General features: G+C 46.1%; 2 protein-coding genes across 2 annotated transcripts; both read right to left on the bottom strand.

Moving 5' to 3' along the window:
* LOC130372704 (metal transporter CNNM4) lies at positions 1–10,215 on the bottom strand. Its single transcript, XM_056578839.1, has 4 exons — positions 8,355–10,215; positions 5,818–5,961; positions 5,580–5,714; positions 1–486 (listed from the first exon to the last, which is right to left on the bottom strand). The coding sequence occupies exons 1-4, from the start codon at positions 9,832–9,834 to the stop codon at positions 290–292; spliced, it is 1,956 nt and encodes a 651-aa protein (XP_056434814.1). The 5' UTR covers positions 9,835–10,215; the 3' UTR covers positions 1–289.
* Positions 10,216–11,675: 1,460 nt separating this feature from the next.
* Positions 11,676–20,156, bottom strand: sec14l7 (SEC14-like lipid binding 7). Its single transcript, XM_056578855.1, has 12 exons — positions 20,035–20,156; positions 19,540–19,615; positions 16,765–16,808; positions 16,326–16,388; positions 15,386–15,574; positions 14,853–14,948; positions 14,458–14,518; positions 14,072–14,155; positions 13,863–13,969; positions 13,430–13,569; positions 12,892–13,052; positions 11,676–12,312 (listed from the first exon to the last, which is right to left on the bottom strand). Exons 1-12 carry the CDS (start codon positions 20,086–20,088, stop codon positions 12,209–12,211), a joined length of 1,179 nt encoding a protein of 392 aa, XP_056434830.1. The 5' UTR covers positions 20,089–20,156; the 3' UTR covers positions 11,676–12,208.
* Positions 20,157–20,238: the final 82 nt, after the last annotated feature.

The following is a 20,238-nucleotide window of genomic DNA, read 5'->3' as shown; positions in this document are numbered from 1 at the left end:
TTGTGGACCGTTGCCTGAAATCCAGTCCCCATTAAGTTTCTGTCTGTCCGCCAGGGCAGACGCTAAGGGGGGTGTGATTGTGTGAAAGTCATTCACACCAAAGCCTATTATTACTAAGCAGGCATGACGGTCAAGATGTACTAAGAGTCATGTGGATAATTGCAAAGGAAGTGGGGTAGAACAATTTGTGTGGCTGTGCGCGCCCGGGCGTGCGTCATATTTATACGATTTTTCTAATCCCCACAAAAGTCAACGTCAAAACAAAATACACAACTCATGTTCTGCGCCTTCACTTTGAAGTGCGCCCTGGGCGTACCTGCAGGATGAGGATGAAGTAGTCTACGGGCCGGCCCCGCTGGTACACAAAGTGGTGCGGCGAGCGCTTGTCGCCGTCGTTGAACTTGACCTCCTGGATGACGTCGGGGTGACGCAGGATCCTCAGCAGCACCTTCTCCGTCACCAGGAAGGGGCTGAACAGACTGACCTCTGGAGGGACAGAGGGAAGGAAGGATACAGTAAGAGACGTCGCCAATGGGTTTTGATGGGAAATGTGTGGATCAAAGAGACACACATTGAAACCATAACAGTAATACACTGGCCATGAAAGATTCCACATCGGCGATAGAAATGCAGAGGAGTATTACATTCAAACGGCTACATAGTATGTGGTTGAAGACATTCCCTCCATCTCTGATGGCCTCTCACGCTCACACGCCTTGAACCAATGTGCATCCAACTAATAACACATGACTGGACAGAAGAGGAACGGATTGAGGCTCCTTTCATCAACCCAAGCTGCTGCATGAGAGGAATCCCAGTAGACACCACTAATGTTATACACTTCCCTCCCATCGTATTGCAGCTTCGTACGACCTACACAGAGACCAAGCATGGAGGAGAAACAGCCTCCAAGACTTGATGGACGACCAACACGCACGCATTAAAAATGTAATCCCAACCTTCCACTTGATGCGTAACATCCTAGTGTGCCTACGCTAGAGCGAGGCCCATCCGGACCTGTGAGTACACATGACGCTGCGCTGCCATTGAGCCGACCTCTGGCTGTCTCTCTGCGGCAGACCGCTCTGATGCTAGCTGACGGGGGACCACGTGCCGAGGCCTCAGGGTCGGCAGGTTGCCGCTGTCCCCCCGTCTCCCTCTGGCTCCGAGCACCGCTCAGAGCCGTCATGGACGCCAACGCGGCATGAACGCAAAAACCACCTCTCTGATGTTTATTTTGTAGTCGTTTAGGTTTTAGGAGGGGCTTTTCTTTTTTCTTTTTGCATTTTTATGCACCTCACTTTGGTTGCTGCGTTCAGGACTGAGCCTGTATGGTACGCACTCTACCCGGTGGGAGACTGGGGCCCCCCCTAGGGGGGTCTTGTAACCCACGTGATATAGCGTGATATCAGGTTGTCAAGGAGAAGGGTATTTTGTTCAGAAATGCAGAATAGATGTGGTGTGAACAATAAGGGGGGGGGGGGGGTAGGACTGATCGTTTTGGCTCGGTACTTAAAGAACCAAACTCCTTCACCACTCTGCCCTTACACTAAGAAGCAAAAAGGAAGCTGCTTTGAAGTCCTGAAAAGAAAAGCCTGGCTAAGGATCTGACATGGCAGTGGGAGGCCATTTATTATGCAAACGGAAGATTCGGGACTGAATAAACGTACTTCTGACTGCTGAAATGCACAGTTCATCTGGTACAGTCTGAACATGGTTTAAAGAGGCGACATTGGAATATAAAAACTATGATTGCTCATTCAGATCAAGACCCTGTTGTATGTTCTCTCGTAAAAGGTTTCCACAGGCAACACCAAACTAATAATTCAGTCAACAGTGGTCAGCTGTTGGGCAAACAGCCGGAGCCTCGGCCCACCACATGCAGAGCACATATTTGTTGAGATTATATTGAACCCTTATTTATCCAGGTAGGAAACAAAGAGGGCAGCACCACATACATTTAAATCAGCAAGTTAGACTAGATCAGTCAGTTTGAACTCTTTTAAATCAGGAAGTGAGACAATATCAGTCAGTTTGAACTCTTTAAAAATTAGCAAGTTGGACTAAATCAGTCAAATGTAAGTATTTTTTGCAGCTGATTCAAGGAAAGAAAAATGCCCATCTCAGTCCTTACACGGGGAACAGACCGTTGGAGCCCATTGTGTGGAGAACAGCCCGTGATGACCTTGGCGTTTTGACACAGTAGAGCACAAGTAAGAGGAAGCAAGCCAAGCTGGGACATCAAACCCAACAGTGCCTGCGCCCTCACAGTGACGGCCCCCCTGGGTTCTCATATAAAGTGCAATGGGGCCTGAGAAGTGTACAGACTGTAAGAAAGTCTTAAACCACAGCGATGTGATAGCGAGAGAGCCCGTTCATATTGGGCAGTGGCATTCCGGTAGAGGTAATCACCACGGCATAACAAGGGTAAAGAAAAACAGTGGCAGACGTCGGGTGTCTCTTGTTACGTATGTCATATTCAGGACGGGATTGTTGATCAATGTGAACACTCAGATGCATAGTGTATTTATATATATATTTATACAACGGTTACTGTTATGGCGAAAAAAGAAAGTCATAGACACACTACATTTAAAAAGAAACCAATCAGATCGCTGGATTTAGGCCCCCCGTTGTATAAATATATTTATACAACGGGGGGCCTAAATCCAGCGATCTGATTGGTTCATAACTGTTGTATAATGAGCGTACACATAACTGCTATAACGGCCAATCATTTTGTGAAAGTTTGCATATCACTCCGCGCCTAGAAGTAGAAACAGTTACACAGTAAAACATATGTTGAATGATGGAGAGGGTGTAAATGTTGTTACTCCGGGAGTGAGCAAGGCGATGGAGAGTCTAACGAAAGCTTAGGCACACGGCGAGTGAACTGCTCCATAGGATAAATTGCCGGCGAACCGCTCTAGCCGAGCCTTCTCTCGGAGGGACGCTAAAGTGTGTTGCATAGCGACCGTCGTGCATTTGGAAGACAGCCAGGAGGGACTACTTTTTTGTATTCTTTAATAAAACGGCTACTTTGACATTCTTGGTTTCTTTTTAAATGTAGTGTGTCTATGACTTTCGTTTTGCCATAATAGTAACCGTTGTATAAAAGCAATAGATCACTTCAGTCAGTGGTATGTGCTCATTATACCACTGTGAAGGTCCACAGTGGTATAATGAGCACATACCACAGCCTGTCGTGATCTGTTGCTTAAATATATCAGTGGCTTTTTGGTGCCTTTATGGAAAAGGGGGAAACGATATTGTTGTATTGCCTGCATTCTGAGCGCACTACCGGGTCGAGCCACCGGCCTCCCCGAGGTATTTATATCTGGCAACCAGGTCAATAACCCAGTCCATGTTAATGTGACCATGTCATCCTGACCAGTCAAAACATTGGGAAGATTGGAAGGAAGTGTTCCAGAGTTGCAGAACACCGGTCTAAAATACTAACTAAACTTACTCATAAGCAGTTTGCAAGAAACCAATGGCTTGGGCAACAGAGGTTGAGAAGATAATACTAGAGTTGGCCGAATAAAGATATAATTTATCATTTGAATTATTCAGACAAGAGGTTATTAATATATGGGGGGAATACCCAGGGGGCCCGGGACTGATCCTTGGGGAACTCCCTTGATAACAGGAAAAAAAAAAGAAGTGGACCCAGCTAATTGCCACTATGGATTCTATCACAAAGGTAATTACTAATTAGAAAACCATGTTAGTGCCTCTAAGGACAGGTTAATGGCGCGGAGCCTTTGCAGAAGGATAAGGTGAACAACAATGTCAGACTTTCCTATTGTCCAGATCTTTATTCATATAATATCCACTTTAGTAAAGAAGTAATAATAGGCCTAATGTACTGTTTATCCAAAGGCAGATTGAAATTCAAATAAATCAGGTGACTGACATTTTGACATTTTCTTTTTAATTGCTTAGGATTTAGGATTGCTGAGGAAACTGTATTTGTTTATTTAATTATTATTTATAAATACGTGTTATTTTGATTTGCTGTATTTTAGTGTAGTTAGTTAGTTAGTGCATTTTTATGTCTTAATGAGAAAAGTGAAGCGATTAGGAAGCTGTCTAAAATGAGCTAATCTGACCCTACTTTTGACTTCCTCACTTCGGCTCAGGAGAACCAGCGGGTGAAACCGCCCTTGACTCTGAATTTGGGGAAGGGAACATGATCGTTAATAAAATATATAAAGCTACTCTAAGGGCCGCCAGGCCAGTTCTCAATCCCCGAGAGTTAAATATGGTTCCTGTCATGGTGAGCAGTTCATGAAGAAAGGCTTAAGCACATGTGTGTTTAAAATATCTTAAGGAGAATACTGCCAAGTAACTGTCGCTATGGCGCACAGTTACTTGGATAATTGTCAAATATTCCTTAGATACATAGATGCCTTTCATCCCATAAGGTAGAAAAACACACATGATTAGAGAAACCCTTGTGAGTTTTGAAGAGATCCTTGAAAGTAAAAATCATCAAGACTGGGGAAAAATCTCGATGGACTGGTGTGGTCAGAGAAAGCATCTATGATATCACTTCACTGCACTAGAGGCACGAGGCATGCATGCAAATGGGGACACAATGAAAAGAACAGACAGCACAGCAACACCAGGATGTAGCGCTGAATAAGATGCCAGGTACACGTTGCAAGAAAAACGATGATAAAATATCTTACGTCTGATTCTAAGACTCTCACAGGAAAAGAGAGAGTGAAGACATGTAGGAGAGACGTCAATGTTGCACGCCAGAGACAGACCGAGGCAGAGAGGACAAATTGAATCCTTCATCCCAGCAGAAGCCCATTCACAGTAGTCACATGTCTTATTATCAAAGCCTGGGTAAGATGTTTGGCAAGATGTTGTTCTCCAAACTGCACTCTATACACTTGAGAGTGATGGAGAGTGCCAGAGAGAGAAGCAGAGAACAGAGAAGACAGAGCGCACCCCTCCGCTGGCGACGGAAAGGCTTTACTATTTTGCATTTATTTGACCATTGATATCCAGCAATCGATGCGGCCGTCAGGGAGTCTGCGAGCTACGTTTTAGTGCGCTCTTACTTTCCAGACATTACACTCCTTCACTATGCCTTCCAGGTTTGAAAAAACCAGCCACAAATCAACTCCAAATAAACAGGATCTTATTCGTAATGCAAGACTTTGAACCGAGTTGTAACAACTGGACCAAGGTTTAAAATAAGGGATGCCAAAGAAAAGGTTGGCAATCTTCAATGAACTGAACAAACCGATCAACATATCAAAATCCAAAAAACGAAAGAAACTGATCGACGAAAAGAACGGACCGATCAACAAATTAAACAAATCAATAACTGAATCAAACAAACTGAAATCAAGGAATCAAACAAATAGATGATTGCGCTGAACTGATTAAACCCAAACTCCAACCCCGACAGCTCAGGGCATAGACATCATAGCCAGGGCATGAACGTTGCCCCTGGGCAAAGGAAGAGGATCTCTGCTCTGGACCACTGAGCGGACACTCAGCCAAATCTGTGTGAGTGTGCAGAGGGATTAAAGCACCACAACCTGGGTCTCAGCGCCTACCTGTGGCCAGGAACCGGTGAGCCGCCAGCATCAGCTGGGGGGAGATCTTCACCTGGCTGTCCCCGTCGTTCTTGAACGCCGAGAAGTCCCTCTTGTTCTTGTTGGGATCCACCTTCTTCCGGTTCTTGTTGTCGGCTGGGTGGGAGAGGAAGACCAAATAAGGGTAGCCATTCAAACTATGTTCACACACGTTTCATATTGAGACGCAGTTTTTTTTTCCCGATAAATGCCGACTCACTGTAAAGATCGGATTCATCCAGGATCTCTGATTTGATGATCTCCTCGATGACGTCCTCCAAGGTGACCAATCCCAGCACCTCGTAGAAGGGATCTCCCTCCCCCTCGTTGTTCACCTTCTGGACGATGGCCAGGTGGGACTTACCTGGGGACAGGACAGAGCATCACATGGTTACTGGTGTTCACCCTGAACGACCTGCGCCCAGTCATTATGAATGAAAGTTTGCAGGTTACAAAAAATAATGACACCAAAGCAAAAAAAAGTTCTTGGTCCAATTCTCCGATATCCTATACCTGTAAGCATCCCTGAGCAAGCATAACATGATACCTGCTCATGTATGACATGTTTGTAGAAAAGTGCCAGGCTAAATGATTAAAAATCATAAAAAGTAAATGGAGCTTTTTAATGCTTTGCTAGATCATATTAGAGATCATATAAATATATAATGTATCATGGTAGAAATACTCTTTATAAGTACATGAAATAATATATCATATCTCCCTATATCAACGGAGGTCACATACTGGTTAAATGTTATTCTTAAGTTGCAGCCGCTACAAAAGACAGAAGCAAATTGGTTTAAAAGAAACGACCATCTCATGTGCTTCACCACTAGTTAACACATCCACAGTAGACGGAACGATTAGGTTTGTCAGCGCAGATTTAGCTTGTCCAACAGAACGGACAGCAGGAGCCAGAAGTCTTATTATAGAGCAGACTGCACTAAGCTGTGGAGTAAAGAAATAGAGGGAGCTGGGAGAAAAGCTGATAAGAGAGATAGAGGGATTTGGCTAAGTTAAGGAAAAAAATAATGAATAGATAAGGCTGACATGTGTTATAATAGGCAATGAACCATCATATATCAGATTATACGAGTGCTGTTTTTAGAAGTTCATCTTGTAAAAAAATAAATGCTTTAATTTAAAATTCCAATATCTTAAGAAATGTTGGTGTGACTTAATACTGTAATATATGATTGCAATTTTTACAACGCGTATATAAATAGCCTACTATAAAAGGAATCCAACCTTTCAAATTCTAAATCAGTTATAAATAACAATTCAAAGTAACGTCATTTCCAAACTGAACTGGGTATTGTGAAGGAGATCAAAATCCCATTGATTCAGTCCTCACTTTGAGCCCCGCACATTCCAGTTAAAACCTTCCAACATTAGGATGATCAAAACATTCCCATCTGAGGGCCTTCCTACAGCAGTAGCGGCCATCGGTGAGGCACCTGCGTCCCCCCCCCCCCCCCACACACACACACTGCCAGGCAGTAAGACAACACACAGAGCGGAGGAGCCGTCTCACCCACAACAACGTCCACAACAAAACAGCCCCAGCGCCTATCAATCACTTGCTGTCAAGGTCGCCTGTCCAAGGTCGGGCGGGCCCCGCCCTGGCGGAGCCGGAGCGACCATCATCCCCGCCCCATTCATAAAACATGTGTGGAGGAGTGCAAATATTGATACAGGTGGCACTGCACCCATCCCCATGAGGTGAAAGTAGCTCAGGAGGTTAGAGCCGGTTGGCACGCAACTGATAGTTTGATGCCCGGCTCCTCCTAGATGAGTGCCGAGGTGTCCCTGAGCAAGGCACCTAGCCCTAACTGCTCCCGACGAGCTGGCTGTCGCCTTTCAAATGGCCGACACCGCCGTCGGTGTGTGAACGTGTGTGTGAATGGGTGAATGTTAGGCAATATTGTAAAGCTCGTTGGATAAGAGCGCTATATAAATGCAGTCCGTTTACCATTTACCCATGACCGGGGGGGTTATGATCAGCCACCGCGAACAGCAGCGGGTACGACGCAACAACAACTCTAACAACCGCTCTGTAACGGTGGACTGCGGTCTGAATTCAGGAGACGACCCGTGGGCTGTTAGATGTGTTGGGTTATCTGGAAGAGAGGTGTCGCCTCAAAATGGGAGCAGGGCTAATCAGGTAGCCCGAGATGGGTGCCATCCAGCCAGCGTAGGATGTCGGTCACCCGCGGTGTCACGTTTTTCTCTTTCCCCCCCTCCCTCCCTCCCCCCCTCCCTCCTCCCTCCCTCCCACCCGCTCCCTCCATCCCTCCTCCTCCTCTCCTCCTCCGCTAATGGAGGAAAAGTAGGGTGGGATGTTCCACTTATCAATAAAGTGATCGATCAGCATCCTGTGGGAGGGGCTTGACTGTTGACAGTCCGGCAGAGGGAAAGGCTAGGAATAAACACAGGCTGACATACACACAGAGTAAAGACATGCAGGTCAGGGCCTCTTGCTCAGGTATGCCTGCAGGTAGACTGTGGAAATTGGGGATTGACGACAATCCTGTGTGTGTGTGTGTGTGTGTGTGTGTGTGTGTGTGTGTGTGTGTGTGTGTGTGTGTGTGTGTGTGTGCGTGTGCGTGTGTGTGTGCGTGTGTGCAGTTAGGTTTAACTCCCAGTCAAACCAAGACAAGACAAGTTCGCCAGGAACTGTGGATCAGAGACACACTACCCTTCACGCACACCCCACCCACACACCAACACACACACACACTTCCCCCGCCACTCCACCTTTCTTGAACTCCTCCAGCATGGCGTCCAGCTTGGTGTCGTGGAACACAAAGTGCACCGGGTGGTTGTAGAACTTGGTGATGGTCTTCAGCGTGGTGCAGTCGTCGGGGTCCACGAAGGCCAGGTCCTTGACGTACAGGATGTCCACGATGTTGGAGCGCTCGCCGTCGAACACGGGGATGCGCGTGTAGCCGCTCTCCATCACCTCCGACATGGTGTCAAAGTCCAGCACGGCGTCCGACACCATCATGAAGCAGTCCCCGATGGGCGTCATCACGTCCTCCACCGTCTTGTTGCGCAGCTCCAGCGCCCCCTGGATCATGTTCATCTCCTCGCGCACCAGGTCGTTGTACGGCTCCGTCACCTTCAGCATGCCCACCAGCTTCTCCCGGTTGTACACCGTGCCGATCTCCTGGCCCAGCAGCACGTCTAGCAGCTTGCTGACGGGGAAGCTCACCGGGAAGGTGACCAGCATGAAGAACTTGGTCACCATGATGGTGTTGGCGCCCACCGCCAGCCCGTGGCGCGAGCACAGCGCCTGCGGAACGATCTCGCCGAAGATGACGATGCCCACCGTGGACGCCACCACGGCGCCCAGGCCCGAGCCGATGAGGTCGTCCAGCAGGATGGTCAGGGTGGTGTTGACCAGCACGTTGCCCAGCAGCAGGGAGCACAGCAGGTAGTTGCCCTTCCTGCGGATGGGCTCGATCTTGCGGGCGTACTTCTTCTCCTTCTCGGTGCCGCAGCTCTGCACGATGCGCAGCTCCATGGGGTCAAGGGCCATGAGGCCCAGGTTCAGCCCGCTGAACATGCCCGACAGCACCAAAAGGCAGCACAGCAGGATGCACTGGAACCACAAGGGCAGCAGGGACTTCTTCGCCTCCACCACCAGGAAGCGGCCGTCGCTGTCCCCGAACAGCACCCAGCGGCTGCCGTCCACGCTGCGCACGCACAGCGCGTACTCCTTCCGCGGCTCGCTCTTGCGGAGCGGCTTCACGTTGATGCTGAGCACGCCGGTGGTCCCGCGACCACTGACGTTCATGAACGTGGCCACGCTGATATCCTTGGTAAAGTCGGCGCAAGTCCTGTTCGCGGGGTCCATCCCGAGCGACATGTCATGAGGGGAGCCGCCCCCCTCCTCCTCGTCGTCCTCATTCGCGAGCTCCGTGAAGCGGATTTGCGTCCAGGTGTCCGAGTGTAAGTGCACTCCGTAGAACCGGAGCTGGACGGTACTCTCCTCCGTTACCTGGATGACCCCGCCGTCCGTGGTGCCGCTCGGTTTGTCGCTTTTCTCCAGCCGCATACCAAGCACGTGCGTGCCGCTGCCGCCGGCACCGCCGCCCGCGGCTGGCCCCGTCTCGGTCCTCCCTCCGACCGCACTCCATAGAAAGATCATCAAAGTCAGAACATACCCTTGCTGCCCGCTCCACTCTGTCGCCATGTTTGTTTCACTCTTTGGCGACCTGGGAGTTGACGTCATTTACTCATGGCTTGCGGCTCCACCCCTCTGCTTTAGTCCTATTACCGTCGGCCAAACGTCGACAGGTACAAAAGTCAACACGCGGTGCGGGTTTGTGTGAGTATACCGCCTGTTAAAGCGCCGCGGGCAATGGCCGGTGATAGCAATCCGTTAATCCGCGGCAGAAGCCCGTTATATGCGTGGTGGCGTACGTGAACCCTTGCAAGCCTACTGACTGACTGAGTTGCGTTCATTTGCAGGCTAGCCCGGATAAAATAACAACTATTAGCATATCTAATGTTCCTCACAGTAGGCGACCCCGCATCCTCCTGTCCCGTGGCGCTGCGCGTGAACTTCGTGCACAAATGTGTCTTCCTAATCGTACGTCACACGCTTCTGACAGCCCCTGAGCAATGCGGCAGCGCGAGCTTCACTGCTGCTGTGGTGGTGGTGGTGGTGGTGGTGGCCAGCGGTTTCCCCCTCTCCCAGCCCCAGCAGTACAGCAGCAGCCCGACCCAGCTGTTATGTAAAGGCACATGGCGGCATCGCTGTGCACCCCCAATCCCCCTCCCCCCTTCTCTCCTCCTGCACCACCACCTCATCACCTGCACCTCTCTCGCTCTCTCTCTCTCTCTCTCTCTCTCTCTCTCTCTCTCTCTCTCTCTCTCTCTCTCTCTCTCGCCCTCTCTCTCTCGCTCGCTCGCTCTCTCTTTCTTTCTCTCTCTCTCTCTGGCACTGCGCCGCGTGCCTGAATGCAGGGGCGCCGCGTCGCACGAGCTGCAGGGTGAAGGCGGCTCGAGCTGAGTCAGCAGTTATTATTATTATGTCATCTTTTTTTTTTTTGCCAAGCCTCACACAGTGCAATGTTGTTGGTCCCCAATCCGGTCCGGACCGCGGACCGGTAGTGTCTCAAAGCACAGACACAAACACTGTTACCGTTTTAATAACGTTGGGCTCATTTGGGTAGGGTTATGCAGTAACATGTATTATGCGTCGCTATCTATCTATCTATCTATCTATCTATCTATCTATCTATCTATCTATCTATCTATCTATCTATCTATCTATCTATCTATCTATCTATCTATCTTTCTATCTATCTATCTATCTATCATTCTATGTAGGCCTATCTATCAACCAATCCGTCGTCTATAGGCCTATGCCTGTCTTGCGCTCCATCGTGTTTTCATTTTACCGTAACAATGCTCTCTTGGAAATAAAGAAATAACCAAAATATATTTTATTTATACTCAAACCAGTAAATAAAAGGTACATGACATATTATATTCGTTTTTATTTAACTGTATACCTATGTATTCAAAAATTGGCTATTTAATAGTCACAACATTTCAATGACAGACAATTATGTAATAAAGTCATTGACACAAAAAATACATTTAACCATTATTTAACTGTATACCTATGTATTCAAAAATTGGCTATTTAATAGTCACAACATTTCAATGACAGACAATTATGTAATAAAGTCATTGACACAAAAAATACATTTAACCATAGCTGTCAGCGTCCCCTAGTGGTCGATTTCACTGCATCCTTTTATTTGAAGAGTCAATAGGAGTCACTTTAATGCTCCCACATTTTTAAATAATTCAAAAATGTAATACTGATGACGTAATGATGATTCAGTATTTAACGTAACCATAATACTAATAATTGTTTGATTTATTTTTAGAAGAAAAATAACTACCATTGCATTATAACAAATCTCTCTTCAACAAATCTCTCTCCTATTGTATCCTAAATATTTTGGTAACGCAAAATAGTAACTCTGATTGTAGAGTAAGAAAATTACAAAGTTATTGAAAAAAAGCTTGATATATACATGTGTTTTTTTTACTCCGTCTAAATTATTACATTACACAGATAATATTTTCCATCTCTTCCTAAGATCACACAGAGATCACACTTTGTCTGATCTTGGTGTGTGGTGCAAAGACTAGCACCATAATTGAATTTGTATTTAATCTATTACAATTCGAAAAATGTTCTCATAATAATAATACCATTATTATAATAATAGTAATATATAATAACCTTCTTACATGCATTTCTGCTTGTTTCATCCTACCTCTCCTACATGTCTGCACCTGTTGCCCTCCTCAGCAGCACTGAAGGTAGTACCCCATCCGGCTCCTTCTCGAGCTTTCTTCCCTCTCCGTTTTTGGGGAGATTTTCCTCTTCCCTTTAGGGTAAGAGGGGGTGTCGTACAGAGTGGGCCTGTGAAGGCCCATGAGACTGTCGTTGTGGGTAAGGGCTGTACACTGTGTTGGGACTATCGCCCCATCTGGATTGGATTGAATGAAAGATGAGAATGTTTCAGAGGGAGGTTTGTTGAGGGGCCTCACTGGAGCCTGGCACCAGCCCGGGGGAGGCCTCAGGGGCCCGGGGTCGGACCCTCTGACGGGGGGAGGACCTCCACGTTGTAGCTGACCCGCTTGGAGTGCAGGATACTGTAGCTGTTGTCAAAGCGCAGCACGTCTGAAACCACAGGAGGATGACTGGTCAGATCCACTGAATTATGTACACCATTTTATAAGATCAAAGATATCATCTACAAGATTAAGATGTTGGATTTTATATATATATATATATATCAGACCTTTAACCAAAGCGACAAACAGTCCATGTAGCTATATATATACATGTCATTTTTTATGAGCAGGTAGGGGTTTAAACATTTTGCTCAAAGAAGTCTACAGAAAAAGACAGGAAATCAAACCAGTGCCTTCCTGCCAGCAGAAAATTGGATTTAATGATTTTATGAAAATATTACATTATTGTTGTTTGTATGTATTCTAATTACGTAAACTGTCCTTGTAAACATTGCTTTTTTCTCAACCAAACTTGAGTGCCACAGGGAAAGCAACACAACAAGAATAAGAAATTAGCTTAAAGAAACAGAATCCTAGAGCTACACTTAAGAGGTACATTCAACAAAACCGGTTCTGAGAGTCTATCTTCCTCTCTCTCTCTGTGTTTCAACGTACGGGTGCCGGTTCTGAAAGTCTATAGTCTATAGTCTATAGTCTATAGTCTATAGTATGTGTGTCAACGTACATGTGCCGGGCTGAGGGCAGAGCAGGGATTGTTCCTCTGGGACCAGGTGTGCGTTGTAGCGCTCGCTAGGGACCACCTGGCGCTGACCGCCGTCCCCGTCCTCCTGGCACCGGAGGAACACGCCGAAGCCGATGTCGGACCCGTCGCTCGCAAACTGCCACCTGCAAAGAGTAGGGAGGTACCGGCGTTGAGGGGCCCGCGTTGGACCCCCTTGTTGATGAGGCGTCACACAAGCCCTTCTAAAGTCGGGCCCATTTGTGACATCACAAGTGTGATGGAGCGTCCTTCCTGATCCATGCAGGATGGATCAGTTGGTGCAGTAGAGTCCACTTGGTGGGCTGGTGAATGTGTCTAGCGTAGCGTAGCTAGACACACTCACCCTCCATCCAGTATGGATCAGGTCGGACACTCCCTCACATCGTCATATTTATGAATGTACGTGGTTCCAACTTTGCTCGATTGAATAGAAAGCAATAGTCGATGACATCTGATTCAGGGCCCCAGGACGAGGCGAGGCGGTGATACTGCCGCAGCGTACCTCAGGATGCTGCCTGGCACGGTGATGTTGTACTCCAGGTCGAACACCGAGCCCCGGCTGATGCTGACGCTGGTGTCGTAGGTGACCTTCAGCGAGTCACGCAGGTAGTAGGACTTGGGCACCGGGCCGCCGTAGTTGATCTGCCCAAACAGAGACGAAACACACCGTAATAATTACTATGGTTAGTATTACGGATTATGTTGCCGCAATTTTACCACCAGGTCTCATTTTAACGATAATCTAGCCGTTTGTGACATCACAAGTGGGAGTGTCCAGCTCTGTCTGAAGCTGAGATGCTCTGTGGCCAGGTTAACTCTCTTACAGTCCACCAATCAACAACTCCGTCCAGCCGGTTGCAAAATCCCACTTGTGATGTCACAAATGGAAGGATTTTTAAACAGTTTGAAGATGCAGATTCCCAGGTTTTTCCCACCATGGTCCGACAGCGAGGGTCTCCGTCCGGGTCGGTGAGCGATCCGCCATAGATGACAGGAAGCTGGTCTTTATTGACGTGTTTCTGCAACTCCTCTTGCCAGTTGCCTGGTTTTTAAAGCAGAACGATGATGTAAGATTTCCTTAATATCTGAAAGAATGTAGAGAGGATGTCACACTCCCTAAGGAAGGAGAGTGTTGAAGCAGTACCTCCCAGGACCATGATCTTTCGCTTGGTTTCCTCACACAGGAAGTGTTTGATCAGGTTATAGGCCATCGGAAACATCATTGGTGCTGAGGAGATAAGAAGCGAGATTAGATTTACTTCATCTTATATTTAGTCATCTGGCATTCTGCAAAGTAACAGAGTGAATTCATCTGCCTTAAGGCAGCTCGCACTGGGATGACTACAGGTAGACTGAGGACATTGTGGATGGAACCCAGAACTTTGGACTAAGAGTTGAACAACCTCATTTCTACAAGACTATCCTCGTTTAGGCAGACGCTTTTATCCAAAGCAAATAGTCAACAAGAAAAATACTGGCGCTTAAAGAGACACACACACACACACAAATCGACATGTAGAGCTAAAATACCTTTGATGAGAAATACTCTCTTCACACCTTCTGGATAATTCTCCTCGAACATGGTGAGGATCTAACGGAGAGGTGGAGAACGAAGAGCCGGAGTCAACGCCTCCATAGTAAACCACATTTCCAAGAAATAAAAAAGGGTTTTTGGGGCAGGTCTTAAATGTAGAAGGAAATGTGGAGGCACGTGTAATAGTTGTTCAGGACTTAAGTGTCAGTAATGGAAGTACTTTAGAAAAGACGCCAAAGACGTCATACCCTTAATCAGTGGTCACAATGTCATTCCGATCGGCTACCGATTCGTTTTGCTGACTCCATCAATGGTCCATGGTGACTTTGTGTTTCATGTCGCCATGTTACGTCCATATGTGACGTGATATGTGACAGTATCGGTGCTGTACCTCTCCATACGCCTCGATAGCTGGCTTCCATATGTGCTTCAGGCCCAGACCCTCGCAGTCATATATCAGAGTGATGGCCTCCACGTTCTTTCCTAGCTGTTGTTATAGAGCAGTATTGAGATGCAGAGAGGGGAGGGAAGGCAAGAGGTGAGATGAGGTGAGGAGCAGAGAGGAGGGGAGGGGAGGGGAGAATTGCAGAGGAGAGGAGAAGGGAGGAAAGGACGAAAAAGTAAGAAGAGGAGAAGGGAGGAGAGGAGAGAAGAATAGAGGAGAAGAGAAGAGAGGGGAGAAGGGGGAAGAGGAGAGAAGAAGAGAGGAAAGGAGAAGGGATACGATGATAGGAGAGGAGAAGGGAGGAGAGGAGAGAAGCAGAAGGGAAGAGAGCAGATGGGAGAAGGGGGAGAGGAGAAGGAAGAAGAGGCGATAGGATGCGACCAGGGGGAAATCAACTAATAACATTGTAAAAAACTATTGTTTTTTCATCTTAACCAGTCGGGCAGTGTTAACACATTGCTAAGTATGCATTGATGTACCTTCTCGGACTGCCTGCCGCACTCCCTGTGCAGCATCTCTGTGTGTCTGATCTTGGTCTTCAGGAAGTCCTGCTTGGTGGCGGACAGGAGGAGGCCTTTTGGGTCCAGGGGCCCAATGACGTCATACCACACAGGGCTCCCCTCACGGTCGTAGCCACACATACCGCCAGAGACATACTTCTTAATGACCTGGGGGGAGAGGGGGAGGGAGAGAGAGAGAGAGAGAGAGAGAGAGAGAGAGAGAGAGAGAGAGAGAGAGAGAGAGAGAGAGAGAGAGAGAGAGAGAGAGAGAGAGAGAGAGAGAGAGAAGGGGGGGGAGAGAGAGAAACAGAGAGAGAGAGAGAGGGGTAGATAGAGAGAGAGAGAGAGACAGAATGAGAGAGGGGGGGTAGAGAGACAGATAGAGAAACACACATAAGAGAGAGAGAGAAGACAGAGAATGGAGAAAGAGACAGGGAGCGAGATGAGAGAGGTATATTATCACCAATATAGTTTCATCCGACAACATTGAAATAAGACACGGTTCACCAGATGGTGACACAGAAGTATAAATTGGCATTCACACTTCTGTGTTCTTGTAGGTCACCAGTGTCACCCACAGAGGCCATCAATTTGGTATAGTTTACATACAACTGTGTACACTATACAGACAACAGGGCAATGGGCTTGGTCTTTCAAGTGATGTTTTTTGTCCCTGTTCAATTAATGACAGACTAGTTAAGGAGGTTCACAGTCACAATGTGTTCACTTGTACACCATGATCAAGATCACCAGAAATCCCTGAATGAATGAATTTTGCCGGACAATGCTCAGAATCACAGATGCAGAAACATGAAAGCAGGCAACACCGTGGAGACCATATGGCGTACCTACGACGGCTAACGTCCACGGAAGTATGATCTGATTGGACGGCTGAGACGGCGCTCCGCAGAGTGTTTACCTCGGGGGGGTCCCATTCAGAGATGATGGCGTCCACCCTCATCTTCCTCCTGAACTCCACATGCTGCATGAAGAAACAGAACCCACGTGTGTAAACATAGTCGGGGGAGAATAGCATTGGTTTTCAGACTCATTTAGAAACGAATCGACTTTTAATATGAAATATTGATGCTCAAACATAATATTGTACAATATATTTAGTATGAGGGTGATCATCTGCAGGACAGATTAAAAAGTAACCTAATTTCAACAAAGCAGCAGTCTATTTGATCTCATTGCAATAATATTTCAATTAAATGATTATTATCATCCTTATGTAATAAAATATTAAAAACATTATAAGATATCTATCTAGGTCATATTGACAGGTCAAAGTTCCCAATTATTACTATTTAATACTACCTATATTGTTAAAGAAGGCAAAAATACAAAAATCATACCTTTCTGATCATTGCTTCCGATTTGGTTACATTAAAACCACGAGCTGGAAGAACAAGATTGTTATTAGTTATAACATTATAGACTTGGCATAGGTACTGTCAGTTATATCCCTTCCAGAGGTTAACACAAGCAGAGATCTTTAACCTCCACTGATTCAATCGGCTCTCTGGTAATTCTGACTGCTTTTTAGCTTTTAAATTCGATTATAGATTTTTCTCAATTGACTTAGAGAGAGAAAATGCCTATGCCTTGGGTGGATGATTTTGGATGAATGGGTGGCTACAGTGACCGAGTCGGATACCTTTGTACCAGTTTAAACCTGTATTTTGTATTCATAAAGAGGTCAACGGACATGCAGAGCGAACAAACAAACGGGCCTCTGTAGCAGGTTAGAAGAATTCAGAAAATCAATGGTTCCTTTTCAAGCACAGTGGCCGTGAGGAGAAGGAGCTATCGATCCGACTTCCTAGAGCTGCTCCTTCCCGGGAAGAGGCTTACTGACAACTGGACAACCTTTAGAATTTAAAACCCTTTTAAGTGCAATGGTGAGCAAATCAATGGGTGCTATTTGGTTTTTAAATATTTTAGGTGGTTTTAAGTGTGTTGAGCTCTGGGAGGTGGTTTCTTTTTAATGTCGAGGTCAGTTACTACTATTTAGGCTCCTTGGCCCAGTCACTATTGGAAACGAGATCCTAAACAGGTCTAACGTGATGTGAACGCTGGGTTAAGGCAAAGAATTCACTTCACTTGACCCCAAACCTTTCCTGGTGGGCAACCATAAATTGAATGTAACCTGATAGATCTGTTTTGTTGTGTGCAAAAGATACTTAATAGTGTTTCAAAAATAACCTGTGTAGATGGAGGCTGTCTTGAGTGAAGCAAATGTACACTAATGTTTATCCACTAATGGGGAAGGGCTTGCAAACCACTCAGCGAATCATTACAGATGGTGCGTTGCATCAAGTGGATGTTTCATATCATGTTTCATGTCCATAACATGACGGGTAATCATGGGGACATATTAGTTTCCCCTTTCCCTGTTTAGTCTATCATCTCCATGCTGAAACATGGGTTACATTTTAAAGCGTTTTGAATACATTGTTGGAAAAGGGATTTAAAAATTGTATAAGATAAATGTATGCAATAGCTTAATGGACTACCATGTACTCTACATGTTCTTTACCTCAGTGAAGCAATGCTACTGGACTGACTTAATTTTTTTAAGCTAATGCAAATATTTAATATCAGTTGGTCAGTTGGTGTGTGTGTGTGTGTGTGTGTGTGTGTGTGTGTGTGTGTGTGTGTGTGTGTGTGTGTGTGTGTGTGTGTGTGTGTGTGTGTGTGTGTGTGTGTGTGTGTGTGTGTGTGTGTGTGTGTGTGGAGGCGGGGAGAGGGTTATCGATTCAAATTCCTAGAACTGTGGGTCAGAGCCTGAATCAACAGACCTGCCATCCCAGGTATTTCAACAGAGAGGGACGGCCTGTTGGACAGGGAGGGAGCTAGTGTTCGGACTTCACATTCATCAGTCTTTGAAGGAATTTCACCATCTGAGTCGAGATAAAATCTCACCGGAATGACATTATAAATAAATACGTATATTTAATACGCATGATATAAGATCTTCATATGTGATGATGAAATGCATTTACAGTATCATCATCACAAATTAGGAATTAATTCAAATTGAAATCCCCCTTTAGAAAATATGTGGTTCAAATGAATGCGATCTAAAAATGGAATCAGATCTAATTGGATGGAATTGAAATGTCTCTCATCACCTGTTGCTGACAGACTCTCACTTTCGGGGACAGGAGAACTATGGTCTTGAAGAGAAGACACACCTAGATGACCCTTTAGTCATGCTAATGCAATCAATGACGTCACCCCACCAATGCTAGAATGCTATCAGCCTAGTGAAAGTACTTTCTTATCACCACATTCCTCTCGTTATAGTATTATGACAACAGACCTCATTATTTATAATTTTAAAGATGACATGGTTGGAGGACATAATGATTGAATTTAATTTAATTGATCACTGATGGGCCATCACGTGATATGTGTTCATTAATTGATGAATTTATTTATTTTTAAGCCTAACGTTCTGGTTCTAATTTAGAGGGGGTGGAAGCAAATTCCGTACAACTGCCCTCCTAGCTATATGCTATACCTTGAGCATAACCTAGGCCTGTATTAATGTCATATTATATCTTAATAAGACTGTGAGGCACACCTGCTTGTTCTGGTTGGTATGGTTCACTGCTTCCTACATCCCTTTCTTTGACCGACAGCAGCAACAGCCTATAGTGAGAGAGACTGAAACACCTTCTTCTATCCCCCTGGCCAGGGAGTTACAGGAGTCCTAACACAGCTTAACCTGTTCCTTTCCAAAGGACAGAATCTTGACATTCACAGGACATCAGTCTGAACTTAGCTGCTAACGAACTTCAATTATGGGACAAGGTTGGCGGCCTGTTAGTGAATAGCACTGAGCATTAATCAATCCGCAGACTCGTTTTGAAGCTTCAAGGGTTCACCTCACAGTGACCTGGGATCAAGATTTAGACGGCTACGGGCTACGTCATAGACGTGTCTGACAGGAGAACCGCACAGCCTCAAAAATATTACAAAAAAATACAAAAACAATATAATAGACAATTAACGTAAAAGCCCATGGTAAACCCAGCGGAGGAGCAACTGGCCGTCGATCAAGCGTGCTAGTGGTGGCGAGTGGTTGGGATTGACGTTATGGGAATACAACCCGGGTCTCTCACCTCTGAGCCAGCGGAGTAGGTAGTGGTCGTGCTGAGCCGGGAGGGCTGGGAGGATGTCCTGAACTCTCTCCCTAAACTGGGACCGGGAGAGGAGCAGCAATGGGTCAGAACACAACACAGGAACACACATCGGGTCGACCGGTCACTTTAAACAAACACAATTGACAAAATAAAAGCTAAGAACGAGCGACAAGTCAACCTAGCCTAAAACTAAAGTGGGATCATTATCTGATGATAGTCCTACTACACTCATTAGGCAAAGGCAAGTTATTTTCCTGTTTTTGTTTGCAGCAAAATAAAGTTACATTAATAATAACGTTAGAATGTGTTTTTCAGCATGCCCTGACTTTTATTTTTAACAGTAGGCTACATAGTAAACGTTGCGCATCTATGTATGTGTGGACCAGTTATGCTCACCGTTTCTAAAAAGTAAAGTGGTGTATGAACAGACAATGTCAGATAGATCCTGGTATTATTATATTTCGGATTACCCACCTCAGATAATATTTCTGCCTGTTTCGGACTGAGGTCTCCAACTCTCCCACTCATGGCGTCGGTCAGGTTTTACGCACAGAGGCAACAGAACTTAGGTGGCATTGGTGATCTCTATTTGGTTCCAGGGAATCTCTATACAGCGTTATAGATCCGCCCCTCGCCCCTTCCAATAGAGACTAATCATATGGGCCCCCGAGGGCCTCT

This window comes from Gadus chalcogrammus, chromosome 19 (genome assembly GCF_026213295.1).
Source record: "Gadus chalcogrammus isolate NIFS_2021 chromosome 19, NIFS_Gcha_1.0, whole genome shotgun sequence".
NCBI classification, from domain to species: Eukaryota; Metazoa; Chordata; class Actinopteri; order Gadiformes; family Gadidae; genus Gadus; species Gadus chalcogrammus.
Note: the sequence above shows the minus strand (reverse complement) of the source record. Positions and strands in the feature narration are given on the sequence as shown.